This window comes from Neoarius graeffei, chromosome 24 (genome assembly GCF_027579695.1).
Source record: "Neoarius graeffei isolate fNeoGra1 chromosome 24, fNeoGra1.pri, whole genome shotgun sequence".
NCBI classification, from domain to species: Eukaryota; Metazoa; Chordata; class Actinopteri; order Siluriformes; family Ariidae; genus Neoarius; species Neoarius graeffei.
Window position 1 is genome coordinate 38,731,911 of NC_083592.1, and position 26,303 is coordinate 38,758,213.

General features: G+C 42.4%; 1 protein-coding gene across 5 annotated transcripts in view; it reads left to right on the forward strand.

The window, feature by feature from the left end:
- kank1a (KN motif and ankyrin repeat domains 1a) overlaps positions 1–26,303 on the forward strand; it is a 132,137-nt gene that overhangs the window by 90,637 nt on the left and 15,197 nt on the right. For 4 of the 5 annotated variants that reach the window (XM_060907206.1, XM_060907205.1, XM_060907208.1 and 1 more), the window contains 3 exons: positions 18,192–20,831; positions 24,327–24,476; positions 25,734–25,833. In XM_060907206.1, the coding sequence (XP_060763189.1) occupies positions 18,192–20,831; positions 24,327–24,476; positions 25,734–25,833 (2,890 nt within the window). Of the gene's footprint in view, positions 1–14,995; positions 15,098–18,191; positions 20,832–24,326; positions 24,477–25,733; positions 25,834–26,303 lie in introns of those variants that run through there. The other variant, XM_060907209.1, reaches the window with a different exon arrangement.

Here is a 26,303-nt window from a genome sequence, read left to right on the forward strand (position 1 = left end):
ATTTTCATACATTTGTCCTTGCAAAAGGCTTCCAGTTCTACAAGTTTCTTGGATCATGATCTTATTATAGGACCCATCCTCTTTTTAACTTCAACTTTTTTACAGATGGTGTGATGTTTGCTTCCAGAATTTGCTGGTATTTATTCGACTCCATGCTTCCCTCGACCAATGAAATGTGCCCTTTGCCACTGGCTGCAACACAACCCCAAAGCATGATCGATCCACACCCATGCTTCAGAGTTGGAGAGGTGTTCTTTTCCTGGAATCTGGCACCCTTTTTTCTCCAAACATACCTTTGCACATTGTGGCCAAAAAGTTCTATTTTGATTTCATCAGTCCACAGGACTTGTTTCCAAAATGCATCAGGCTTATTTAGATGCTCATTTGCAAACTTCAGGCGCTGAATTTTGTGGCTAGGATGCAGGAAAGGTTTTCTTCTGATGACTCTCATGAAGGTCATATTTGTTCAGGTGTCGCTGCATAGTAGAACAGTGCACCACCACTCCAGGGTCTGCTAAATCTTTCTGAAGGTCTTTTGCAGTCAAACAGGGGTTTTTATTTGCCTTTCTAGCAATCCAAAGAGCAGTTCTTTCAGAAAGTTTTCTTCATCTTCCAGACCTCACCTTGATCTCCACTGTTTCTGTTAACTGCCATTTCTTAATAACATCATGATCTGAGGAAACAGCTACCTGAAAACACTTTGCTACGTTCTTGTAGCCTTCTCCTGCTTTGTGAGCATCAATTATTTTATTATTCAGAATGCGAGGGAGTTGCTTAGAGGAGCCCATGGCTGTTGATTTTAGGGACAAGTTTGAGGAGTCAGAGAATTTATACAGCTTTGATATTTGCATCATCTGACCTTTCCTAACGAAGAATTTGAACAAGCCACAGCTCAATAAGCTAATTAAGGTCTGGAACCTTGGTAAAAGTTACCTGAGAACTCCAATGTATTGGGGTGCCCAGACTTTCGCATGGTGTTCCTTTTCTTTTTTTCACTCTCCAATTGTACAAAACAAAAATAATAGACAAATCTTGCATAAAACGCTGAAAAGAAATGTCTCGTCTTTACCTTTATGCCTTTTGGTGATCAGTTCATCTTCTGCTCACTTAACTATTCACAGTAACAGACATTTTCAGCAAGGGTGCCCAAACTTTTGCATGCCACTGTACCAACCAGAGAAAGGCTTTTTTTTTTTTTTTTGGAACTACTGCATTACAGGGTAATGTAAACCACTCAGAAGAACATGCCATCTGCCCTCTTCCTCATACATGAACTCCGAGATGTCCACAATTGGCTAGTTTCGCTGTGATTTAACAGGGTAGAAAGTAATGCCATCCTTCCCACTCAAAATCGGCACTGCCAGTTTTGCTCTCTTGGCCCCATTGACACGGCTGGGAATATTCAGTAAAAGCAAAGTTACACTGTGAATTTAGTTAAAGCCTTCACGTCAACCATTGTTAATATACTTACACCTTGGTAATAAACTTGAACTTCTCTGAGGACTATTTATTGAAGACACATTTTAAAATGTAAAATTTCTAATCTAATCAGGCTCTCTTCTTCAAACCCTGGTAAAATTTATCATAATTGATAAATAATACATCTGTCCATTGTTCAAAATGGCACACAGAAATTTTGAACTGTAGCGTTCAACTGGTTTTAAAGCGCATACGAATGTGTACGAGGTGGGTTTTCCTCATTGTGGTGTGAAATATGTGCTAGCAGCAGTGCTAGGCCATGTGCCCACACCATCCACCTCTTTACACACGGGTAAGAAAAAGATATGAGTGATTCCACGCTTATGGGTACTGAAATGGGGACATGAACTTATTTTTAAAAATTCACCTAAAACCATTTCTTTTTTTACCATCAGATCACAAAACATGTAATCTTTAATGAATGATATGTTAAAAGATAACTTTAATTTTCTGAGATGTAATAAAAACATATTTATATGCCAAAGTCAAGCCTATGAGTTCCAAAATGATGTCTGTTACATTACTTCTGTTACGATTGTCCATCTCGCGTCTGTTACAAATTAATTACAATCTAGCTCTATACCATGTTAATCTTATTGAAAGAATGTGTATGTTTATTCTACTACACATGTTTATTAATTATATTTGCTAAAACATCACCTTCCTATGTTTCAAAAAGTAATTCTACATTGTTAAAATTGAGAATATATATGTCCACAACACTTCTGTTACGTTCTGACTTTGGCATATAAATATGTTTTTATTACATCTCAGAAAATTAAAGTTATCTTTTAACATATCATTCATTAAAGATTACATGTTTTGTGACCTGATGGTAAAAAAAAGAAATGGTTTTAGGTGAATTTTTAAAAATAAGTTCATGTACCCATAAGCGTGGAATCACTCGTATGCGTTTTATTATACAGCATATTTCAAAATACTTGAACTTTCTCATGTGGTTTTTTTTTTTCTTCTCGACTCACAGCTCTTTGTTGAATCCAGTCTTAATAGTTTTAAATTTCAAGTTTCTCAGACTTGTCACTTTATCAGCTATAATTGTATTGGATCATGTGAAAGACAGATAATTTGGACCAATTTTATTCCCCGTTTGTGCGTAATCAGCAATTTTTTTTTTTCCCCTAAAGCACTGAACAGAACTTCCCAAGCACTGATAGAATTATCACACATGGACTCTTGCTTAACATGAATGTGCCAGTCAGCAGTCGAGCTTGGACCCTGCTATATGCACGAAGAGTCTTCGTTTCGGCCACTTTGGCTGTAGGATGTTTGCACAAAAGAGATAATGTCAGTGATGGTTTAAACAAGAGTCAAGAACTATTCTGTATAGTCCAAATGAAGCTGAAGCCATAGACCTTGTTAGTCATGTTGCTAAGCTGTGCCTCTGGGCAATGTGGAGCTGTCACTGATTAACAGCTCTGTAAATAGTGGAATCCTTTCCATTGAGGAGGGTCAGTTTTGTTACAATGACTTTATAATCAGCATTAAAGCTGTTTTTCTCCTCTTTAGAGGACTCCATATTATTGAAAAATAATTAGCTTTTTGCTTGACTGTATAGTTTTTACTGTCAATAATTTTGATCTCTTGATAATGTGAAAAGCTTTTTTGTTTCATTAACTTAATTTACTTGTTTCATATACACTCAGAACTTGTTCTTGATTCTAATACCCCTTTTCCACGAAATCAGTTCCAGGGCTGGTTCGGGGTAGTCTGGCTAACACGACTTCAAAGCTCTGCGAGCATTTGGTCTGGCAAAGATATTAAGCCCAACCGTTTCCCAAAGCGCGTGGTTGACCCGCCTCCCTGAAATGCCTCAGTTTGCTACTGGTCGAAGCCAGAAAAGGCTGTGACGAAGCTTAAACCAATCACATCACTCTTTTTCCTCTGACGTATGTGACGCGACGGAAACTGCTTGAGTAACAGGAAGAAGATAAATACCTCCAGGGCTGCTCTTTGCTCCGTTTTCAATGAGAACTTCCCGTTGAATGCTTTCAATACAGCATCTACCGCTGTGTCAAAGGCTTGCCGCTGCTCCATGTTCGTAATGTTTCTAGTGAATGAAGCGCTTCCGGCATAGATTCTGTAAACAATCTATGGCTTTCAGTCGCAGTTCTACTACGTCACTGCCTTGAACACGCCTCTACCCAGGGCCGTTGGAGATGCTCAAAGTTGATTGGCTCCCGATTTTTCGGGAGCTTGGAAGAGCTGGAGATAGCTTGCCTGGCCAGACTAAGCTCGCAACAGGCCCTCGTGTTGCGTCACGCTTAGGATGGGCGGGCCCAGGCTAGGTTCAGGGCCAGTGCTGGTGCTGGTTCACAACTCGTTCAACTTGCAAGTCAGCTGAGAACCAGTTTGCTTTTCCATAGCTCGTGGTGCTAAGGGGAGCCACGTCAGTAACGTCGCTGTATACGTCAATTACGTCGCTGCATTTGCATAAACTTTGGCGCGAACATCGAAGCAACAACAACACGGAGAAGAAGAAGCAGCAGCAACAACAACAGTAATAATGGATGACTTCGCGTTTGTACAGCTGCTGCTTCTCGTCGCTTAAAAATGGCGACCTTTCGCAGTCTTATTGTTGTTGGTCTTAACAACTCCACCCCCCCGCTGACGTAAGCAGTTCTTTCCTCTGGCCCAGCAAAGAGTTGGTGCTAGCCTGGAACCGGTTTTTCTGGCCCAGAGCCAGTTCTTTGTTCAGTGGAAACAGAAAACCCGGTTCCAAACCAAGCACTGGCCCTGAACCAGCCCTGGAACTGCTTTGGTGGAAAAGGGGCATATGATTCCTGTTTTTGGCTGGCAGGAGTGGAACCCAATGTGGTCTTCTGCTGTTGCGTGCTGAGATGCTTTTCTGCTCACCACAGTTGTTAAAGAGTTGCTATGAGTTACTATATCCTTCCTGGCAGCTCGAACCAATCTGGCCGTTTTCCTCTGACCTCTCTTATCGACAGTTGGCGGCACGGTGGTGTAAGTGGTTAGCACGGTCGCCATACAGCAAGAAGGTTCTGGGTTCGAGCCCAGCGGCCAGCCTTTCTGTGCGGAGTTTGCATGTTCTCCCGTGTCTGCGTGGGTTTCCTCCAGGTGCTCTGGTTTCCCCCATGGTCCAAAGACACGCGGTTAGGTTAATATGGGACGGCCTTGGGCTGAGGTGCCCTTGAGCGAGGCACCTAACTCCCAACTGCTCCCCAGGTGCTGTTAGCATGGCTGCCCACTGCTCTGGGTATATGTGTGTGCGCGTTCATTGCTCACGTGTGTGTTCACTGCTTCAGATGGGTTAAATGCAGAGAGGAATTTCACAAGTGTGTGATGAATAAAGTTGTGCTTAAGATGTTTCACTCGGTCAATTTGTTTTTGAAAACCCCAGGAGATCAGCAGTTTCTGAAATACTCAAACCAGTCCATCTGGCACCAACACCCATGACACAGTGAAAGTGACAGAGATCACAACATTAACTGAAGCTCTTGATTTGTATCTGCATGATTTTTACTTTACATTACGTTACTGACATTTAGCAGACGCTCTCATCCAGAGTGATGTACAACATACCCAGAGCAGCCTGGGAAGCAGTTAGGTGCCTTGCTCAAGGGCACTTTAGCTATTCCTGCTGGTCCAGGACCAAAACCAGTGACCTTTTGGTCCCAAAGCTACTTCTCTAACCATTAGGCCATTGTACTGCTGTCAGGGTATTGGCTCATCTCATCTCATTATCTCTAGCCGCTTTATCCTGTTCTACAGGGTCGCAGGCAAGCTGGAGCCTATCCCAGCTGACTACGGGCGAAAGGCGGGGTACACCCTGGACAAGTCGCCAGGTCATCACAGGGCTGATACATAGACACAGACAACCATTCACACTCACATTCACACCTACGGTCAATTTAGAGCCACCAGTTAACCTAACCTGCATGTCTTTGGACTGTGGGGGAAACCGGAGCACCTGGAGGAAACCCATGCGGACATGGGGAGAACATGCAAACTCTGCACAGAAAGGCCCTCGCCGGCCACGGGGCTCAAACCCGGATCTTCTTGCTGTGAGGCGACAGTGCTAACCACTACACCACCGTGCCGCCCCTAGGGTATTGGCTGATTTAGATAACTGCATAAAACAGGTGTATGGGTGTGCTTAATAAAATGGCCAGTGAGAGCATGTTCCATAACATTTTTAAATATAACTACAATCAGTTAAAAAGTGCAAAGTGTTTGTTCATTAATAAAGTAAAAATGGTAATCGGTGGTAGTCATGCTTATTTTCGTATAAGATCACAGTCAGTTGTGTGTTATTCTTTAGTTGTACTATGGTGCCAAGTGAGTAAAAAGGTCGAGCAAAGGCTATGGATCTTACAGAGACTACCTAGCCCATACGTTTTGCAGTTAAAATGGACATTGTGGAAATACCTGGTGCCAAGACATTATTCCCATAGTCTGATGCAACTAGCTAACCCTTGTGACTTGACTGATATTCATGGGCTGGAAGTCAGTTAAACGGTGATGTGTACAGCAGCCAGATCTCATTTATATATCCAAGATCCATTTTTATGTCTCAGTTCTGGGATTCTGGGCAGCATGGTGGTGTAGTGGTTAGCGCTGTCGCCTCACAGCAAGAAGGTCCGGGTTCGAGCCCCGTGGCCAGCGAGGGCCTTTCTGTGCGGAGTCCGCGTGGGTTTTCTCCGGGTGCTCCGGTTTCCCCCACAGTCCAAAGACATGCAGGTTAGGTTAACTGGTGACTCTAAATTGAGCGTAGGTGTGAATGTGAGTGTGAATGGTTGTCTGTGTCTATGTGTCAGCCCTGTGATGACCTGGCGACTTGTCCAGGGTGTACCCCGCCTTTCGCCCGTAGTCAGCTGGGATAGGCTCCAGCTTGCCTGCGACCCTGTAGAACAGGATAAAGTGGCTAGAGATAATAAGATGAGATGAGGTCTTCTGCCAAATCAGTGGTGTCTCAACTGGTTAAGGCTCTGGGTTACTGATCAGAGGGTCAGGGCTTCAAGCCCCAGCACTACCAAGCTGCTACTGTATGGCTCTTGGGCAAGGCCTTTAACCTTATCGGCTCAAACTAGCCATGTCAACCCCGTATAGAAGTAGGAACGAAAATGTCAAAATCTGTTGTTCCTCTGCTAAATTGAACTGGAGTCAATTCAAAGAGTCAATCCAGTCATAAGTAATCATTTACAATGACTGATCTCGTCACTCTTTGGTTATTTTAAATATCTCCGTCACAGGTCATATTCTCGGACGCTCCACTGAAATAAACGAGGCCTGTTTATTTTAAACCACCGAGAACAGGGTTTGTCCTCTTGCCTCAACCATTTCCATCCCATTGAACATATGGAATACTGTAGACTTTTATTGCTGAAACCTGGTAGTGTTTTAGTTATTTCTTCCATGGGCCATCAGCTCTAAATGGACAGGAACAGGACAACTGAGCATCATACACACGATGGACTTTCATATGTGCCTGGTTTAGCTGTTAATATTAGTAGGAGTCTTTAGACAACTCTGTTCTTCTTGGCTTAAAATTAGGAGTATAAATATTCTCTGGATGTGTATTACTCTTGAGCCTAACCTGTATATCTGTGTGAAACAGTTTGCATTGGTGTGTGTGTGGTTTTTTAAAATTTTTTTATTTTTATGAGCCAGCTTGTTCGTTGGAGTATGATGTGAATTCTGAGGGTAATTAAACTTCGGGAGCTGACGTGGTTTCCCGGGGCCGGGTCAGGAAATACCAGACCAGCATGAGGAAAAAGGGTCCTTGTTTTCTCTCCGTTTAATGCGTGTGTGTGTGAGCAGTGTCTCAGTGGTAACCAGCTACAGCAGTGCTTGCACAGGTCCCATGACGAAATGGAGTTTTCTTTTAATCATTTGTTGATTCAGAGGTGAGTGTGTACGGAAAGAAATTGTTTCCTGTTAACAATTTCTTCTGATTATGATATTGGGCAAAAAATGTTCAACATTTATTGTGAGAATTGGCATCTGCATAGAGAAAATGACACTTGTACCAGACTTTTATTGCAGAAATGGTATTACTTCTGGCTTTCATGTGCCACTGTTCTATTTCAAGTTGTAAGTAAAGATGTCTAGTTTTCTTATAGCTGTGCCAGTACAAGGTCTGTATCTTTTTTTATAGGTTAGACAAGTTCTGGTGATTTTTAGCTTTTGGTTGATTTTATCTGCTTGATGTCTGGCGTGTTATTGAAAATGTTTTCCATGTCTCTCGTAGTCATGTAGAAGATGCACCCATCAAAGGTGTCGGAATTGTACTAGGCCTTTTTTTTTTTTTTTTAAACACAGTCTATCTAATATATGTGTGTGGAACATCCTGATGCATGTCTTGTATCTTTAAGTATCATCATAATATTTTTTGCCTTATTGCCCACCCCTGGTCGAAAGTCTTTTCTTTTCCTTCATAGGTTTAATTTATGATTCTCTTAACATGATCGCATTAAAGGACAGATGTGACCGAAAAAGAACAGAGAATACCATTAAGGTCATTGTTGAAAGCTGTGATCCATCTCAAGATGTTTGCAGTTTGTAAAATGATCTGTCATGCGATGTTTGTTTTGTTTATTTTTCTTTCACATTATGAAGTTGAGCTCAATCAAGGCCAAACACAACTGTCTGCCTTTTATTTTCATTGCAAACATTTGCCAGGTTCCACTGCCGAAGGTGGCCCTCTGAAAGAGTCACACACATTCCATTGGGTGAAACTGGGACGTCGTCTACAGAGGAATAGGTCACCAAAAACGTCTGGTTGGTGTAGAAGTAGAAGAAAAGTTGTTGGATATAATGAGCAAAACCATGATTAGTGAAATCTAATCATAGCTTCCTGAATGTAGATAACCAGATTAAGCAGAATGTTCATGCAGGTGGCTATGACCAATGGCCCAAATAGGAACCTGCATTTTAAACGTTCCCACATTTAAGAGTGGCTGGAGAACATAGTCCTTGGTTGTGGTCTCAAGGTCTGAGCTGAGTTTTGCCGAATTAGTGATGTTGAGATTTTTTTTTTTTTTTGCCCAGATGGTTAAGTGGTTAACATTCCTTCTCAGTGGGATTGCTAACATTCCTTCTCAGTGGGATTGCTAAAAACATTAATAGATATAAAAATAAAAATTCAGTTTAGAGACCATATGAATATGGTAGAGTTCATTTCGTGACCTCATCGGGACACTATAACTAGAGTATGTTCAAGTTAAAAGGTTTGACTTGTATCACATGAATATCATAATATCCTCTAGCACAGGGGTCATCAAACTACGGCCCGCGGGACGACTACGGCCCGCCACCCCCCCCTTTGAGCGGCCCCCCAGCCCCTCTGCCCCCCACCACTTGAACCGGCCCTATGAGGCAATCCCCAAAAGTGGTCATGGCCTATTTTTTTAAATTGCTTTTTGGCAAATGTCTGCATCTTGTATTTTGTTGATTTTATCAATTAAAATTGATATTTAGTTATAAAATGAACTATTCATATTTTCCGAATTTTCGTCATATGCTCGCGATCAAGCAGTGACGGGCAGCGCACGCGCAGAGAACTGTCAGTGTTCAGGACAGCAAAATGGCTAGCGGTAAGCAAATAGTTGACAGAGAGTGCAGAGTTTTTAAAGAACAGTGGACCACCGATTATTTTTTCGTTCAGTGTAAGGACCGTGCAGTTTGTCTTGTATGTAAAGAAAGTGTGTCGGTTTTCAAAGAATATAATCTGCGTCGTCACTACGAAACCCGCCACAAAGAGTATGTTAGTTTGCGAGGGCAAACAAGAGAAGACAGGATTCGGAGGATGAAATGCGGACTGGCTGCACAACAGAATGTATTCCTTCGCCAAACCCAGATCAGCCAGGCTGCTGTCTGAGCTAGCTATAAGGTAGCTCACCTACTAGCTACCCATGGAAAGCCGTTTACTGATGGGGACTTTGTTAAAGTACGCATGCTTGCTGTGGCCGAGGAGGTGTGTCCCGACAAGAAGGATACGCTCAACGTGGTGAGTCTCTCCGCACCTGCTATGACCAGGCGAACCGAAGATTTGGGGGACAACGTGTATGACCAGCTGAATGAGAAAGCGTCAGAATTCGAGTTTTTTGCTTTGGCCATGGATGAGAGCAATGACGTGCAGGACACAGCACAACTGCTGTGATCTATTGATCTATTGCTCATATTATTATAAGTTCACTGTTTTTTTTTTTTTTTTTAAAGTATTTATTTTATAGGCCTATTTATTTGACCTTTATTAAGTGCTGCACACAATTAATTATTATTATTAATAATATCAACAGGCCTACCTACAATTTATAATTTTCCACTCACCTTTGCCAGCGTCAATCACCTCAACTAGGCAGATGTTTCTTACCTTGACAGCTTTGATGTTATTTTTATTAGAAAATAAATAAATGGAATATCTGTGGTATTTCAAATTAAAACAAAGTGTGAAGACTCGATTACTACTTTTGCAAACCACTAGTAAAGATAAACAAATATGTGCCAGGAATCAAGTGTTGGGATATAGTAGTGTGGATGGCTGTGCCAGGCTAGTAATCTCTACTACACAATGAGGCCTGCTGGTGGTCATATTTGTCTGGGTCATACAATTCTATGTTCTATAGCTGACCCGACCCCGGCCCCCCATCACAGTCAGGAACGACAATGTGGCCCCCAGAGAAAAAAGTTTGGTGACCCCTGCTCTAGCATATCTATCTTTATATAAAGGAAGCAAGTTTCAGCTTGGCTGAAATGGCAAACCATAGAAATGTTAAAAAAATATATAAAATGCAGATGTTACACTTGATTTTATTATTATTTTTTAAAACGAAGTATTCCCATACCTTAAACTTTTATCTTGGCTTGACTTCACTCCTTTTCAACTGTGTGCTAGCAAAGCTGCCTTGAAAATGATGCACATTAACAGTGCAATTCCAGTAGGTGCGACAGATCTGGTAACAACCACTTCTGTCATCTTCTGATTTGGGTCACGTAGTGCCCTGTCTTAAATTATTATTTTTTAAAGGGGAACAGAGGGCAATATATAGAGTAAATATAACAATAAAACACACATTAACGAACCTTATTCAAGACTTACAAAAGTTTTTTTGTTCTAAGGTTGGAAAGTTATAGTGTTTTGAAAGTAGCTCGAGCAAACTATTTCCGCAGTTTGAACAGCCCGCCATGATATTAATTTTATCCAATCAGAATGCACGTTCATTTTCTCTGCGTAACACTCATGACGTATGTATGTGCCCAGTTGTGTTGGCTCATTGAGGTTGGGAATAGCACGTGTGAATCGGAAAGTAGGATGAATTGTAAGTGATCGGCTACACAATGCCACAGTGTGTTGCTTTCGGGTGTAATAACAGGTCCGATGGAAAGCATAACGATCCTCCAGACGTGTCTTTTCACTCGTTTCCGCTGAAAAACACCAAGCGAGTTCGAGCTTTCTTCTCTTCTTTCGTCATCACCTGAGTCGAGAGTACCTCTCCTAGGTTCAAATTGGTACCAGGCTTTTAGATAGAGGGGCGTCTGGGCGTCTTTTCGACGCCCTGTACTGAAAAAAACAAGAAATTGGACGCCCTACTTTTTAGTACGACGCCCTAAAGACGCCCTAATATTTCCGCCCGTGTTATGTCCGGTAACTTAGCTGAATATGCTAAAAAAATCGCCGAGTCTGAGCTTTCCGAGGATCTACAAGCTTTGTTGACACCGCCATTTTGGAAATTTCAGAAGTCTCGCTTTGACAGCTGTCTTTCCCGAAGACGCCCAGGGTTACCATAGCAACAGCACGAGCCCAGAGTACAAAATATAGGCACCCGCCGCAGAGCTACAGAAACACGCGTTTCTATGGCTGCACTAATTTCAAAGTTGTGAGAGCCCTCGTTATAAATAAATGGGTTATTAAATAAATTTGGTGTACAAAGCACTTGTAATATGCGTTCCCAGAGCAGAGGGGGAAAAGATGTATGCCTAGGAGACACTGGCATAAATATCCAGACAATATAGCCATAGACTATATTCATCTCATCTCATCTCATTATCTCTAGCCGCTTTATCCTTCTACAGGGTCGCAGGCAAGCTGGAGCCTATCCCAGCTGACTACGGGCGAAAGGCGGGGTACACCCTGGACAAGTCGCCAGGTCATCACAGGGCTGATACATAGACACAGACAACCATTCACACTCACATTCACACCTATGGTCAATTTAGAGTCACCAGTTAACCTAACCTGCATGTCTTTGGACTGTGGGGGAAACCGGAGCACCCGGAGGAAACCCACGCGGACACGGGGAGAACATGCAAACTCCACACAGAAAGGCCCTCGCCGGCCACGGGGCTCGAACCCGGACCTTCTTGCTGTGAGGCGACAGCGCTAACCACTACACCACCGTGCCGCCCCGTAGACTATATTGCCGCAGCTAAATGTGGAATGTAGTCTATAGAAAACCGGCCTTACCTGACATGTTATTTATCCCGAATAAATCCTTTTAACAGTAAATAACACATTTTCATGCAGATTTTCCCAACATTACAGGCTACGTAGTGGAGAGTGTGGTAGTCGAGCCGGCGGGTAGTATTTCTAGTAGGCTAAACAATAATCAAATACGACACGTTCTAAAGGATGCTGGGATTCCAAAGAACGCACGTGAAAAGGACGAACACGTGGGATATTTGGTAAGGAAGATAGAAGATAGATTTTTCTGAGTTTTTTGGGCATGACAGGAAGAAAATGAAGAAAAGAGGAAGGCAAACAACGATTTCCAACTTCTTTCAGAAGAGAACTCATGTAAGTTTTTTTTTTTTCTTCTGTAACTGTTGATAGGCTTGGAATGTCAAAAAACTATCACAATCCCATAACTAGACAGCCAGGTTTCTTGCATGAATAAATAGGGATGACCGGGGTTGGTTGTCACAAGTTATGGTTGTCACATTCGTCATATCTCAGCCACCATAGGGCGCTGCTCAATTCCACCAAGATAGAAATGTTTAGAATTAGTACTGGGGTCATTCTACCTGAAAAGTTATTGTGTGTTGCATGCATTTCAAAGGTGAGAACAATTTGAAGGTTTTTCATACCTAAATGTAAATTTTTAGTACCTTGGTTTTTACCTTCTAGCTTTGTAATTAATGGGTTTCTATTGAAAAAACGAATACCATTATAATGTTTGAAGACTTAGCCATATTTCCTGTGTGTTTTTTTCTTTGTTATACTAAATCTTTGGACGCTAGCGGCTTTGAAAGCAAAACTGGTCAGCCGGGGTTGGTTGTCACACTGTGTTCGGGGTTGGTTGTCACATCTAATGCAATTGCAATAGGTGCACTACTGACTGAGACAAACACAGCTACAACAAGCTTTATTTATGTAGTATTCTGCGATCAGAAAGCTTTGCTTGGCTGTATTGCTCAAAATTTGCTGTCAAAATGAAGGAAATAGCATTTGAGAGCATTAGAAATTTCAAAATTTTCCGAGGGAGTACCCCCGGAACCCCCTAAAACACTTGTTCCAGCGGCGCTCAACGCGCCGCTACACCTTGCCACATACAGTGACACCTGCAAAAAAGTTAGACTCCCTAAAAAAAAATCCTGCCTAAAAGCCTGATTGGTACCCTTCTAAGCCATAGCCTGCTTGCAGTGTGTCTTGCGGGATCTCTTTGTATGATTCGACAGAGCTGTCGCTTTCACTTGATGCGCCCGACGCCATGATTACACGCTTCTCTCCTAGTGCAGTGGGTAGGGCTGACGTCACGGTCTTTTAAAAATGGCGACTCTTGTGCCGTTTAGCGTACCGACTATTATATATACAATTACCAAGATATTTCGTTGTTTTCTAGTATATAAATTTGATAGAATACTTAAGAATACGTTACTTTGTCACATCAGCAACTGTATATATTATATTTGGTACCCCTTTAAATTAGGCGTCGTGTCTTAGTTGCAGACACTGAGTTGAGCCTCTTTTTCTTTTATTCCAGGTAACTGAAATGAATGTTTTGAAGTCATATCTACTGTATGTAATCCTATACTATTAGTGAATGTGAAAATTGAGTGCATGCTCCATGCCATATCGGTCGCTATCCATTTTGAGCTGTTTACTTTCCAATAACGTTGTATTTGGTTCATTGTAAAAGCAAATTGTCTCGCCAAGGCAACTGTTATTTTTATGCGTGTAAAGAAAAGCTATGAAAACAGTGACTTTGTACTGTGGAGATGAGTTTCGATGGAGAGATAAAGCCAAGTCTTTATTCAAAGGTCATTAGACATTTTGAAATCCAAACACTGGCTTAAACCTTATATTCCCTCACCAGTCTTTTAACCAAGATGAAAAATTGTCCAAGCTGGTTTGTTGAAAGCTTGTTGGATAAGTTTTGAGGTTTTCTCATTGGAACAAGCGAGCTCTCGTATTTTGCTCCTTTAGATCATTCTGTATTAGTCTCCTATTGAATCTGAGTTTGTTCACAAACAACATCGGTGATGACACAATCTTGTCTGGTGTGTTTGCTAGTCCAGCTGGAGCTATCTTTGGGGTCATCTTTTACTGCAACCCTATTGGTGGATTCTGTTTCCTTATTTCTGCTTTAGCCACTCACCTTTAAATAGTTATCTCGACATGCGCCTCGTCAAAAACATCGTGCCTTTACAACTAGAGCCGTTATGACTTGCTCAGGAGACGAACTAAACAAGCAGGTGAGGACAACTGACATGGTATTGAATTGAGGTGAAACCAAAACGTCGTCTTCCTTTCTTTAATGCATGCGTCTTGCTTTGAGTATCTTCTGAGCATTTTTCTGAATCCAAGTTGTAGAGATGGCTGGTAATTAATTTTTTTTTTTCCCCCAGGATGACACTTATTCTTTAAATGCTGCTTGTGGTGATTCTATTTACCTTTACGATCCAGGCAGTTCAATTGATCTAACACATCTGGAAGGTTTGTGTATTTTCAGCGCTGTTGCATTACGTCATGTATAATGGTCATTCGTCATGGTGGATTTATTCTTGTCTTGCCTGCTGATTTTGTTAGACTTGTCTCTGGTGCTCCCTATTTGTCACAGGTCTTACAACCTCCCGGATTGCACACGCTGAGGTCAGCGCTCGGTTGTTCCTTGTACATACTGTCCTGTGTCTGCTTGGTTTCCAACAAGCTAGGGATTGTTGTCATGCATGTACTGTATGCTGGCTGTTGTCCAAGAGGTTGAACGAGCATTTTATTTGAAACACATTTATTTGTCTTTAGGGTACAATAGACTAGAATGAGCCTTTGATTAAATGTTTGAATGGAGTCCTGTTTTTATTTTGTCTGTCTATATAAATTATACTTGTAGGCTGAAACACTGTCTTGAAGAAAGGCTTCCCTGTTAGAGTAGAGTGTGGGTATGAGGCATTTCAAAAAAAAAAAAAAAAAATTGTTCAGGAGAAGCGGAGACAGAAGAATGAGGCTTGTAATTGGCTGACGCAGCCAGCCTATGAGAGCATGAGTTGAGCTTGGCTAAGTTTACACCAATAGTGGAATTTTTCCCCTTATGGAGTGAAGATTGAGAAAGTGCCTGCCTGTAGTTTGTTCTGGTTTATACAGTCGGTTACTGCCTACAAGAGTGCACGGAGCTCTGAAATAGGGACTGCTGTTTGATGCACGGTAAGTGGGGCTCGAAAAATTAGACGTTACCAGACTTCCCTCTCGAATTCTTTCTCGGTTTGAAGGAATTCGTCTGGCGGCTTGCCTTGCTGAATACTTAGAAATGGTGAGATAAATTAAGACCACTTGCATGCTCCTTTTAAGCAATCTATACTGCGAGAATACTGCTTAATACACTAGATTTGAAAAGTAGCTTGGCTGAAAATGCCAGTCTCTTCAGTGGAGATTGGAATGTGATCTACGCAAGGATGATTGCAATTTTGTTCCTCTGCCATGGCATTCCTTGCTTGTGAAGTAGTAATGAATGGTTTTTTTTTTTTTTTTTTTCGAAGCAGTGTCATACAGATAGATATTTGGTGCAGAGAAAGATGTCTGTTCTCAATGTTCGCCTGTAACCCCACCCTTACTAACCCACTATTTGCCAAAATTGTGAATAACAGGGTCATTTGTGTTTTAGTTCTATCCAGGTTGTCTAGATGTTATCTCAGTGGTGGTCATTTATCTACACTGTGAGAAGTGGAAACACTAAATGAGTCCTAATTGAACCTTTGTGTTTCTCAGTGGTATGCCTATAATGTAAATTTGGTTCCTTGAGCTATCTTGATTGATGTGTGCAGCTTCGTAGATATTGTAAAAACAGTTAACATGTTTCTACCTGGGCGGCACGGTGGTGTAGTGGTTAGCGCTGTCGCCTCACAGCAAGAAGGTCCGGGTTCGAGCCCTGTGGCCGGCGAGGGCCTTTCGGTGTGGAGTTTGGATGTTCTCCCCGTGGGTTTCCTCCGGGTGCTCCGGTTTCCCCCACAGTCCAAAGACATGCAGGTTAGGTTAACTGGTGACTCTAAATTGACCGTAGGTGTGAATGTGAGTGTGAATGGTTGTCTGTGTCTATGTGTCAGCCCTGTGATGACCTGGCGACTTGTCCAGGGTGTACCCCGCCTTTCACCCGTAGTCAGCTGGGATAGGCTCCAGCTTGCCTGCGACCCTGTAGAACAGGATAAAGCGGCTAGAGATAATGAGATGAGATATATAAAGTGTGCATGTGTCCGTTCACTCTGGTTCAATAAAATCTTCAGAGAAACTTTTAAAAGTTTATGGAAATACTCATTAAATAAATGAGTTACATTTTATAGTTTACTTCTAGAAGCTTCACAGACATGTAAATTGCATTTGGTTACATTAGAAGACGCCTTTATCACATATACAGTGGTGCTTAAAAGTTTGTGAACCCTTTAGAATTTTCTATATTTCTGCAAAAATATGACCCAAAACATCATCAGATTTTCACACAAGTCCTAAAAGTAGATAAAGAGAACCCAGTTAAACAAATGAGACAAAAATATTATACTTGGTAATTTATTTATTGAGGAAAATGATCCAATATTACATATCTGTGAGTGGCAAAAGTATGTGAACCTTTGCTTTCAGTATCTGGTGTGACCCCCTTGTGCAGCAATAACTGCAACTAAATGTTTCGGTATCTGTTGATCAGTCCTGCACACCGGCTTGGAGGAATTTTAGCCCATTCCTCCGTACAGAACAGCTTCAACTCTGGGATGCTGGTGAGTTTCCTCACATGAACTGCTTGCTTCAGGTCCTTCCACAACATTTTGATTGGATTAAGGTCAGGACTTTGACTTGGCCATTCCAAAACATTAACTTTATTCTTCTTTAACCATTCTTTGGTAGAATGACTTGTGTGCTTAGGGTCGTTGTCTTGCTGCATGACCCACCTTCTCTTGAAATTCAGTTCGTGGACAGATGTCCTGACATTTTCCTTTAGAATTCCCTGGTATAATTCAGAATTCATTGCTCCATCAATGATGGCAAGCCGTCCTGGCCCAGATGCAGCAAAACAGGCCCAAAACACAATACTACCACCACCATGTTTCACAGATGGGATAAGGTTGTTATGCTGGAATGCAGTGTTTTCCTTTCTCCAAACTTAACGCTTCTCATTTAAACCAAATTGTTCTATTTTGGACTCAGCCATCCACAAAACATTTTTCCAGTAGCCTTCTGGCTTGTCCATGTGATCTTTAGCAAACTGCAGACAAGCAGCAAGTTTTTTTGGAGAGCAGTGGCTTATGTTGCAACCCTGTCATGCACACCATTGTTGTTCAGTGTTCTCCTGATGGTGGACTTATGAACATTAGCCAATGTGAGACAGGCCTTCAGTTGCTTAGAAGTTACCCTGGGGTCCTTTGTGACCTCGCCAACTATTACACGCCTTGCTCTTGGAGTGATCTTTGTTGGTCGACCACTCCTGGGGAGGATAACAGTGGTCTTGAATTTCCTCCATTTGTACACAATCTGTCTGACTGTGGATTGGTGGAGTCCAAACTCTTTAGAGATGGTTTTGTAACCTTTTCCAGCCTGATGAACATCAACAACGCTTTTTCTGAGGTCCTCAGAAATCTCCTTTGTTCGTGCCATGATACACTTGCACAAACATGTGTTGTGAAGATCAGACTTTGATAGATCCCTGTTCTTTAAATAAAACAGGGTGCCCACTCACACCTGATTTGTCATCCAATTGATTGAAAACACCGGACTCTAATTTCACCTTCAAATTAACTGCTAATCCTAGAGGTTCACATACTTTTGCCACTCACAGATATGTAATATTGGATCATTTTCCTCAATAAATAAATGACCAAGTATAATATTTTTGTCTCATCTGTTTAACTGGGTTCTCTTTATCTACTTTTAGGACTTGTGTGAAAATCTGATGATGTTTTAGATCATATTTATGCAGAAATATAGAAAATTCTAAAGGGTTCACAAACTTTCAAGCACCACTGTACGTTATGTGAAATTCTTTTCACATATCCCACTTTGTTAGAAAGCTGAGGTCAGAGCGCAAGGTCAGCCATGATACAGATACCCCTGGAGCAGAGAGGGTTAAGGGCTCAAAGGCCCAACAGTGGCAGCTTAGTGGTGCTTAGGCATGAACTCCTGACCTTCTGATCTAGTAACCCAGAGCCTTAATTGTTGATTCACTACTGCCCCATGTGAAATGTTGTGTTAAAGAAGAAAATTAACTCCTTAAAATCCAAGGTATTTTTGTTCATACATTTATGGTCTTTTTCCACAGAAAAGGATGATGGTGACAAGGACCCTGCAGCCCCCTACTGTTTGGAAACCCCATATGGCTATCAGATAGACTTGGACTTCCTCAAATATGTTGATGACATAGAAAGGGGCAATACCATCAAGAAACTGAACATTCAGAGAAAACCCAGAGTGACCAGGTCTGTGCCACCCCCTCAGTCTGGTCAGGCTGAATGGACTTCTACAGACTCTCTGTCCTCATCCAACAGTGATGAAAGCAAGCAGTCACCTGTCTTCTTTACAACTCGGAACCAGCTAGCCCCCCTGGGCCACATTACACAAGTCAATGAGGCCCCTCAGTCCTTAGCGAACATTCTTGAGGCCAAGCAGCAGCTGCCCCCACCTTCACCCCGTCTCCCTCGCCACAACCTCCAGGTGGAGAAAACACTAATGGAGACTCGGAGGCGGCTAGAACAGGAGCGGCTACTCCTGCAGCCACCAGTAGCAGAGTCGCCCCGCCGGCGTCTGGCCAGTTTTGGGGGAATGAGCTCCAGTAGCTCTCTGTCCTCATATGGGGCAAGCCAGATCTCACCTAGCTCAAATTCTCTTCAGCATAATGGACATCTGGCCAATGGTGAATACAATCTTTATGTAACATCCTCCATAGGCAGCTCAATACGTCACAGCCCACTGAGCTCAGGTATGACCACGCCAGTAACTAACATCAGCCCCCTGCACCTTCAGAACATCCGTGACCAGATGCTGGTGGCTCTCAAACGACTTAAAGAGCTTGAGGAACAGGTGAAAACCATCCCAATTCTTCAAGTTAAGATCTCTGTCTTGCAGGAGGAAAAGAGACAGCTTGTGTCACAGATAAAAAACTCAAAACTACCTGGGCAGGGCCAATCTGGGGGCTTTCGGAAGCGATCCTACAGTGTAGGGAGTGCTGATCAGTATGAACCTGTGGCCCAGCTTCAGTCAGGTTCTGAGTTGCACATCGTTGAGTCAGAAAACATAGAACAGAGCTCACAAAGGTTACAGGAGTTTCGACAACTGACAGCTGAGGTACAGGCTTTAGAGAAAAACATCCAGGACACTAGCACAGAGTCCGAGGATGCCTTACACCAAATACAACGCAGTACAAACCAAAATGCCTTGCAAAGACAGTGGAGCCGTGAGAGTAAATCCATTGGTGTTGGTGCAGATGAGAACATGAATGATGTGGTAATCTACAGGAAGTTGCCAGGACAGAGCAAGGATGTTGCTGTAGGGACTGAGCAGGAGACAAGGAGCACAGGAGTTGGGGTGACTGAGGCCATGCTGGGCATGAGCAGTGAGGTGGAGGCTGAAATAGAGCTGCAGCACCAAACCATTGAGGCCCTTAAGGAGAAGATCTACAGATTGGAGGTACAACTGAAAGAGACCACTCATGAAATGGAGATGGGCAAACTCAAGCTAGAGCTTCAGGTAGCTGGCTCAAGGAAGAAACTGGACAAGGGTTCCCTGGCAAGACCTGAAATGTACAGCATTTCAGTAGAGGCCAGGGTCTCCACAAAGAGTCAAGGGGTGGGGAATCATGCAGAATGTAATGACATCAGCACAGATCATGTACCACAGACACACACTGTTGCTGTCTGTTGTAAACCAGACTCGAGGCATATTGCTGTGGGTCCAGATTTGACAATGAATAGATGGGTTGTACAAGAACGTGTGGAGGTTCAAGATAAGTGTGTTGGAAAGGAGGTTATAATGTGCCACCAGGAAGTGGGGGTAGAAATAAGTAAGTGTGAGGTGGGAGTCAACACTAAGTTGGCTGTGGAAAGTTTAGACCGTTTAAAGACGGAGCCTGAACTGGCAAAAGAATTCCGGTCCATTGGATGTGGAGATTGCACGGTGGATGTATTGGTTAGTCCAATTAAGGTGGTGGCGTCCAAAGGTACAGCGACCGACACTGTGGATAAAATGGACTCTGCTGTAATGGTTTTACCTACAGTGTTTTCTCAACATACAAACACTGAAGTGAATACTATAGATGACTTCACAAACACTGAGCACATTGTTCTCACTGATTCTTGTATTAACACTCAGCAAAATTCTGAAGACAAGCAAACCAGCACAGTACCATTGGAGACTCGCACTATTGCTGTTGGTGATGGACTTGTAAAAGATGTACAGACCACAGTAAAGTCTCGCTCCATTGCAGTTGGTACCACAGCTTCAGGTGAAAGTATTGAAAAGGTGACCGGTTCCAAAACCAAAGAAAGTGGGGTTGGGCTTACTAGTATAGATGCGAACTTTTTGGTGGGTCTTAAAACGCGGAGCATAGCTTGTGGCCCTTTTCAACCCCTAAACCAAGAGGTGGAGAAGAGTGCAGCAGTTAAGCAAATGATTTCTGCAGAGACTCTCGATTCACAAAACAAAGCTGGTACTCGGGTTGACTTGGATCACTATATAGAAAGAGTGCAGAAGCTTCTTCAGGAGCAACAAATGTTGCTGGCTGAGAATTACAGTGAGTTGGCAGATGCATTTGGTCCACCACAACAGTCCCAGTTCAACTCCATCAACAGCGAGTTGGTAACCACCCTGTCATCCATCAACTCAGTGATGAAGTATGGCAGCCTTGAAGATCTCCACAACATGGACCTCCGGAGTCTGCAAGCAGACTCTGGTAATGTCAGAAAAGGTTAGTCATGTTTATTTATCAACAAAAAATACATGTTTTTTTTAAGATGTCGTCGTTGGCCGTTCACTGCATGATAAAATTGTTGAATAGAAAATGTTGATGTAATATTATTGTGGGGGTATTTTTATACAGTTTCCCCCTCCATGTGGTACAGCTAAAGTATTAATTCCTTAACTACAAGTAAACAGTGATTAGCCATCACTTCCCATGAGTCACTACAAATTTTAATAGCAATGTACATTAACTTTGTTATGGTGCAAATGACATTTCAAAAGATGAGGGAAAATAAAACCTTTACCCCCTTTTTAAAGATCTTGGAATAAATATGGAGTAAATTTGTTCTCCATAACATATCTTTGAGAACATATATATATATACACACACACACACACCGGTATATACACTACCGTTCAAAAGTTTGGGGTCACTTTGAAATGTCCTTATTTTTGAAAGAAAAGCACTGTTCTTTTCACTGAAGATCACTTTAAACTAATCAGAAATCCACTCTATACATTGCTAATGTGGTAAATGACTATTCTAGCTGCAGATGTCTGGTTTTTGGTGCAATATCTCCATAGGTGTATAGAGGCCCATTTCCAGCAACTCTCACTCCAGTGTTCTAATGGTACAATGTGTTTGCTCATTGCCTCAGAAGGCTAATGGATGATTAGAAAACCCTTGTACAATCATGTTAGCACAGCTGAAAACAGTTGAGCTCTTTAGAGAAGCTATAAAACTGACCTTCCTTTGAGCAAATTGAGGTGGGGTTTACATTAGACCGTATCAGCGGATCATCAGATTAACGTTTTTAAAAACGATTAGCGTGCACACAGCAACGCCAATACATGATTAGCGTGCACACAGCAACACCAATACACGGATACGCTAATCACATGACTAATTCGGCACGTAAGTTGGAATGTGTCAGTGCGGCTCATCGCTTCCTCCTCAGCGGCTGCGCTCCAAATCACTCCGCCCTGAACAGCGAGTGCCCTCTGGAGGGTGCGCACTCCGGCCCTGCGCAGCTCACAGAGCGCGCGAGTGGAGTGCACGAGCAGTGATTCGGGACTGAGCCGCTGTGCGCAAGTCACTTACCACTTGCAGGTGGAAGGATGGCAAGCCTAAAGACCATCATAACTACACAATGGGCAGTATTTGCATCAGTATTTGCAGTATTTTCATACTTTTATACTCTTTAATGAAAGGTGATACAAGGTGGAAGTCCGCACCGTTTTTCAGCAGTCGCGTCACATGACCAACGCCAGCGAATCAGGAAGGTGGATGTCACAGTGATGTTGTCCAATGACGACGCCAGCTAGAGCTCAGCACAGCGTATCCGCGTATTCTCAATGTTTACACAGCACCGGACCAGATACGATCTAGATTGAATACGTGGACCCTGGCGGATTCCCGTTTCCCGGCGTTTCCAGGCATTTTAATGTAAACGGACAGTGCATCCGCGAAGAAAACGAGACAGATACGGTCTAATGTAAACTTGGCCTGAGTTTCTGGAGCATCACATTTGTGGGGTCGATTAAATGCTCAAAATGGCCAGAAAAATGTCTTGACTATATTTTCTATTCATTTTACAACTTATGGTGGGAAATAAAAGTGTGACTTTTCATGGAAAACACAAAATTGTCTGGGTGACCCCAAACTTTTGAACGGTAGTGTATATATGAAAATAGCCAGGCACGTATGTTGGCTTAATGCACGATTGTTATTTATGGGCTATTTTTACTCTCTGGATCCTCCTGAGTGTGGGGAGTTGGATGTAGGGTTCTTCCTGTGCTTATGTTTTTACTGAGGCTTGATCGGATCTGACATGCAAAAGTTGTCTCCGACCCTGAAAAATGCATGGAGCTTTAGTCATAAACTCAGTCTCTTTTGGGACACGGCAGATTGCGGAATGTTTCGGAATGTTTAATTGTTGTTTATGGTGATATTGTTTTAATAATTATTTGGTATTATGTAACAGACGGTTGCATTGTGGGGTAATAATGAACAAATTATGAGCATGGCCTATTTCATGAAGAATGAGAGTTTAGCATCCTATTATGTCCTGAACTAAAGCTGATTATTGAGGTCTTTTTTTTTTTTAAATAATAAACTATATGCTTGTCCCAGTTAGATAATCTTTGAATGAAAAGCCTTATTCTTTAATATGAATAAATTCTCTTTAATCTCAAACATATTCTGTCAATTATCTATTCATGCTTGACTTAGTAAGATTGTACAGCTCTCTGTAATTTTTGACCCAGTGTGATGCAATGTTTCTTTGACTTCATCAGTATAGGGAAATCAAATTTCCCTGCTGCTTGTGCCAAATGCTGGCTTTCACAGTTACGGTTTTCTGTGGATACTTTTTCTTTCTCCCTTCTACACGAATTTGGTGAAAATCAGAATGCTTTAACTATTATTTTCAATAAATGAGAAGAAGAGGGGGGCGGCACGGTGGTGTAGTGGTTAGCGCTGTCGCCTCACAGCAAGAAGGTCCGGGTTCGAGCCCCGGGGCCGGCGAGGGCCTTTCTGTGCGGAGTTTGCATGTTCTCCCCGTGTCCGCGTGGGTTTCCTCCGGGTGCTCCGGTTTCCCCCACAGTCCAAAGACATGCAGGTTAGGTTAACTGGTGACTCTAAATTGACCGTAGGTGTGAATGTGAGTGTGAATGGTTGTCTGTGTCTATGTGTCAGCCCTGTGATGAGCTGGCGACTTGTCCAGGGTGTACCCCGCCTTTCGCCCGTAGTCAGCTGGGATAGGCTCCAGCTTGCCTGCGACCCTGTAGAAGGATAAAGCGGCTACAGATAATGAGATGAGACGAGATGAAGAGGACCTCTTAATTTCATTCAGATACTGTTTGAAGGGAACCAGTCAAGGAAAATTTGGTCCACTGTTAGCAATATTATAGTGTGTTCTGTCTTTCAAAAATTTGCATGTAAAAATATGTATGTTGGCACGTATTAAAACCAATGCTATAAAAGGCTTAAGATGTAGCGCCAAAGAATTTAAGACAGCATGGCTTTTATTGCCAGTATAACATTTCAGTAATTCAGACAGGATTTGTTTTTCAGGGGTCATGTCGTACACAATGAATCACTGCGATAAAGATAGAAACATCAGTTTGTGCCACTTCCAGAGAAGCACAAAAATGTCTCAAGTGCCTGCATGTCATGTCAAGAATGTTCATTTTTGGAGGCCAAAGCTTCAGAATGTCTGCCACTACAAAAACACTTAGTCGGTACAAAAACCTAAAGCAAGGGTAATTAGAATGACTGACTTTGGATACAGTTGTGTTCAAACTTGTCTTTGGCATTGTAATGTTATAGTGCAGCTATTTTTGCCTATGCAGGAAATAGAGCTGGTCATTTAAATACATCCACATGCGCTTCATACTGTCCTGTTATGCACATTTATTTCAAAGAAATGCAAGTTTAGTCTATAAAACGACTCCTTTCTTGTAATAACTGTACACGTCTTGTTCTTATCCTTATGCTCAGACTCTCAGATTACCAGCTCTCATTTGGTCAGCGCAAAGCTGGAGGTCACTCACAGAGAGAGTGTAACCGCTGAGCATATAGCGACCCATGAGCAGAGCGCAGCCTCACAGAAGAGCCATATGGACCAGCAGATGTCCACTGCTCTACATGGTAAGATCTTGTCAAATACTATGTATAAAAATGATCTCGACATTTAAACCCCAGCGAGTTGGCCTAGTGGTTAGCGTGTCTGCCTCTCGACTGGGCGATCGCGAGTTCTACTCATGGTCGGGTTATACCCAAGACCATCATAAAAATGGTACCTACTGCCATCTGGCAAGGTTTACCCCACTGTAACCCTAGCTATGTAATAGGTGAGAAGCTGAAGGGCGACAGAAACGGAGATCGGCGCCACCCGGTGTGCCTTAACCTGGTTGGTACTTGGTGGGAGACTGTCTAGGAATACCAGGTGCTGGCACGAGAAGGACTTTGACTTTTTTAATACACTTAAACATTCATACAGTTAAGCATGTTTTAGTTTGAGCATAAAATATTTCCTTGTAATCCCAGCAATTGACTGTATTAGAACGGTGGCTGACTGAAGTAGGCCTTGTTGCGTGGAACTTAATGCTACAGGCCACAGACCTCTATTCTTAGCTGTTAAAAATGAAGGCAATGTCCATAATGACTGCTTTTGCCAAATACAGTATGTATACAGAACGAGGCAGGAGGCCACATGTGTGAGGCATGTTCTGGCAGTTCACAGGACTGTGTTTTTCTCCGTCTCTGTGGAGAGAGGCGGAGGTCCTCTGGGGTATTTGGCAGCACAGAGCCTGTACTTAAAATGTTTGTGATAGTTTGGGTTTTGGACAGGTTTCTGTTGCATGTTGAGAAATATATATATATTTTTTTAATTCTTTTGTTTAATTTTATAAGGTAGCTTTTCTTCAAACATCTACATTACTACTTGGCCTGATTTTGTCTTTAAGGTTTATTTTATATCCCAATATGAAGTAGCTCACCCAATGTTTTTGTCAAATAAATATGCACCACTTGACAGAGTACTGCTTCTGGTCTTGATTACTGGTTATTGTTTGCTGAAAACATCAAGGAAACGTGCTCGTTTCCTGCCATGCCAGTAAAATGCCAGTGATATGGTTTGCTTTGCATTCCGATTGAAATAGTCAAGTGTCAAAAGGTGACTCATATCAAGTCCCAGTGATGACTTTTTTGTGTTTCTATCCACTTCAGCAGTACATATTCTTCTGTGCTCCACCTTGTGGCTTCCTGAAAACCTATCGGAATATAAACCATAACTGTCCACAAAACTATATACTTCTGAATGTATAATGTGTTATGGCCATAATACAGTTAGAGCATTCATTTTAATCGGTGCTAATACTGTATATTAATTTATTTTCCTTGTAGGTAACCAGAGCTGCCTTAAGTCCATCATGAAAAAGAAAGATGGTCGGCAGGGTACCAACAGCACCAAAAAGAACCTGCAGTTTGTTGGTGTGAATGGAGGGTAAGAGTTCAAGATCTTAATGCATATCAGCCAGGATTGATATATATACGCTACCGTTCAAAAGTTTGGGGTCACCCAGACAAGTTTGTGTTTTCCATGAAAAGTCACACTTTTATTTCCCACCATAAGTTGTAAAACGAATAGAAAATATAGTCAAGACATTTTTCTGGCCATTTTGAGCATTTAATCGACCCCACAAATGTGATGCTCCAGAAACTCTATCTGCTCAAAGGAAGGTCAGTTTTATAGCTTCTCTAAGGCTAAGTTTACATTAGACCGTATCTGTCTCGTTTTCTTCGCGGATGCACTGTCCGTTTACATTAAACCGCCTGGAAACGCCGGGAAACGGGAATCCGCCAGCGTCCACGTATTCAATCCAGATCGTGTCAGCTCCGGTGCTGTGTAAACATTGAGAATACGCGGATACGCGGTGCTGAGCTCTAGCTGGCGTCTCATTGGACAACGTCACT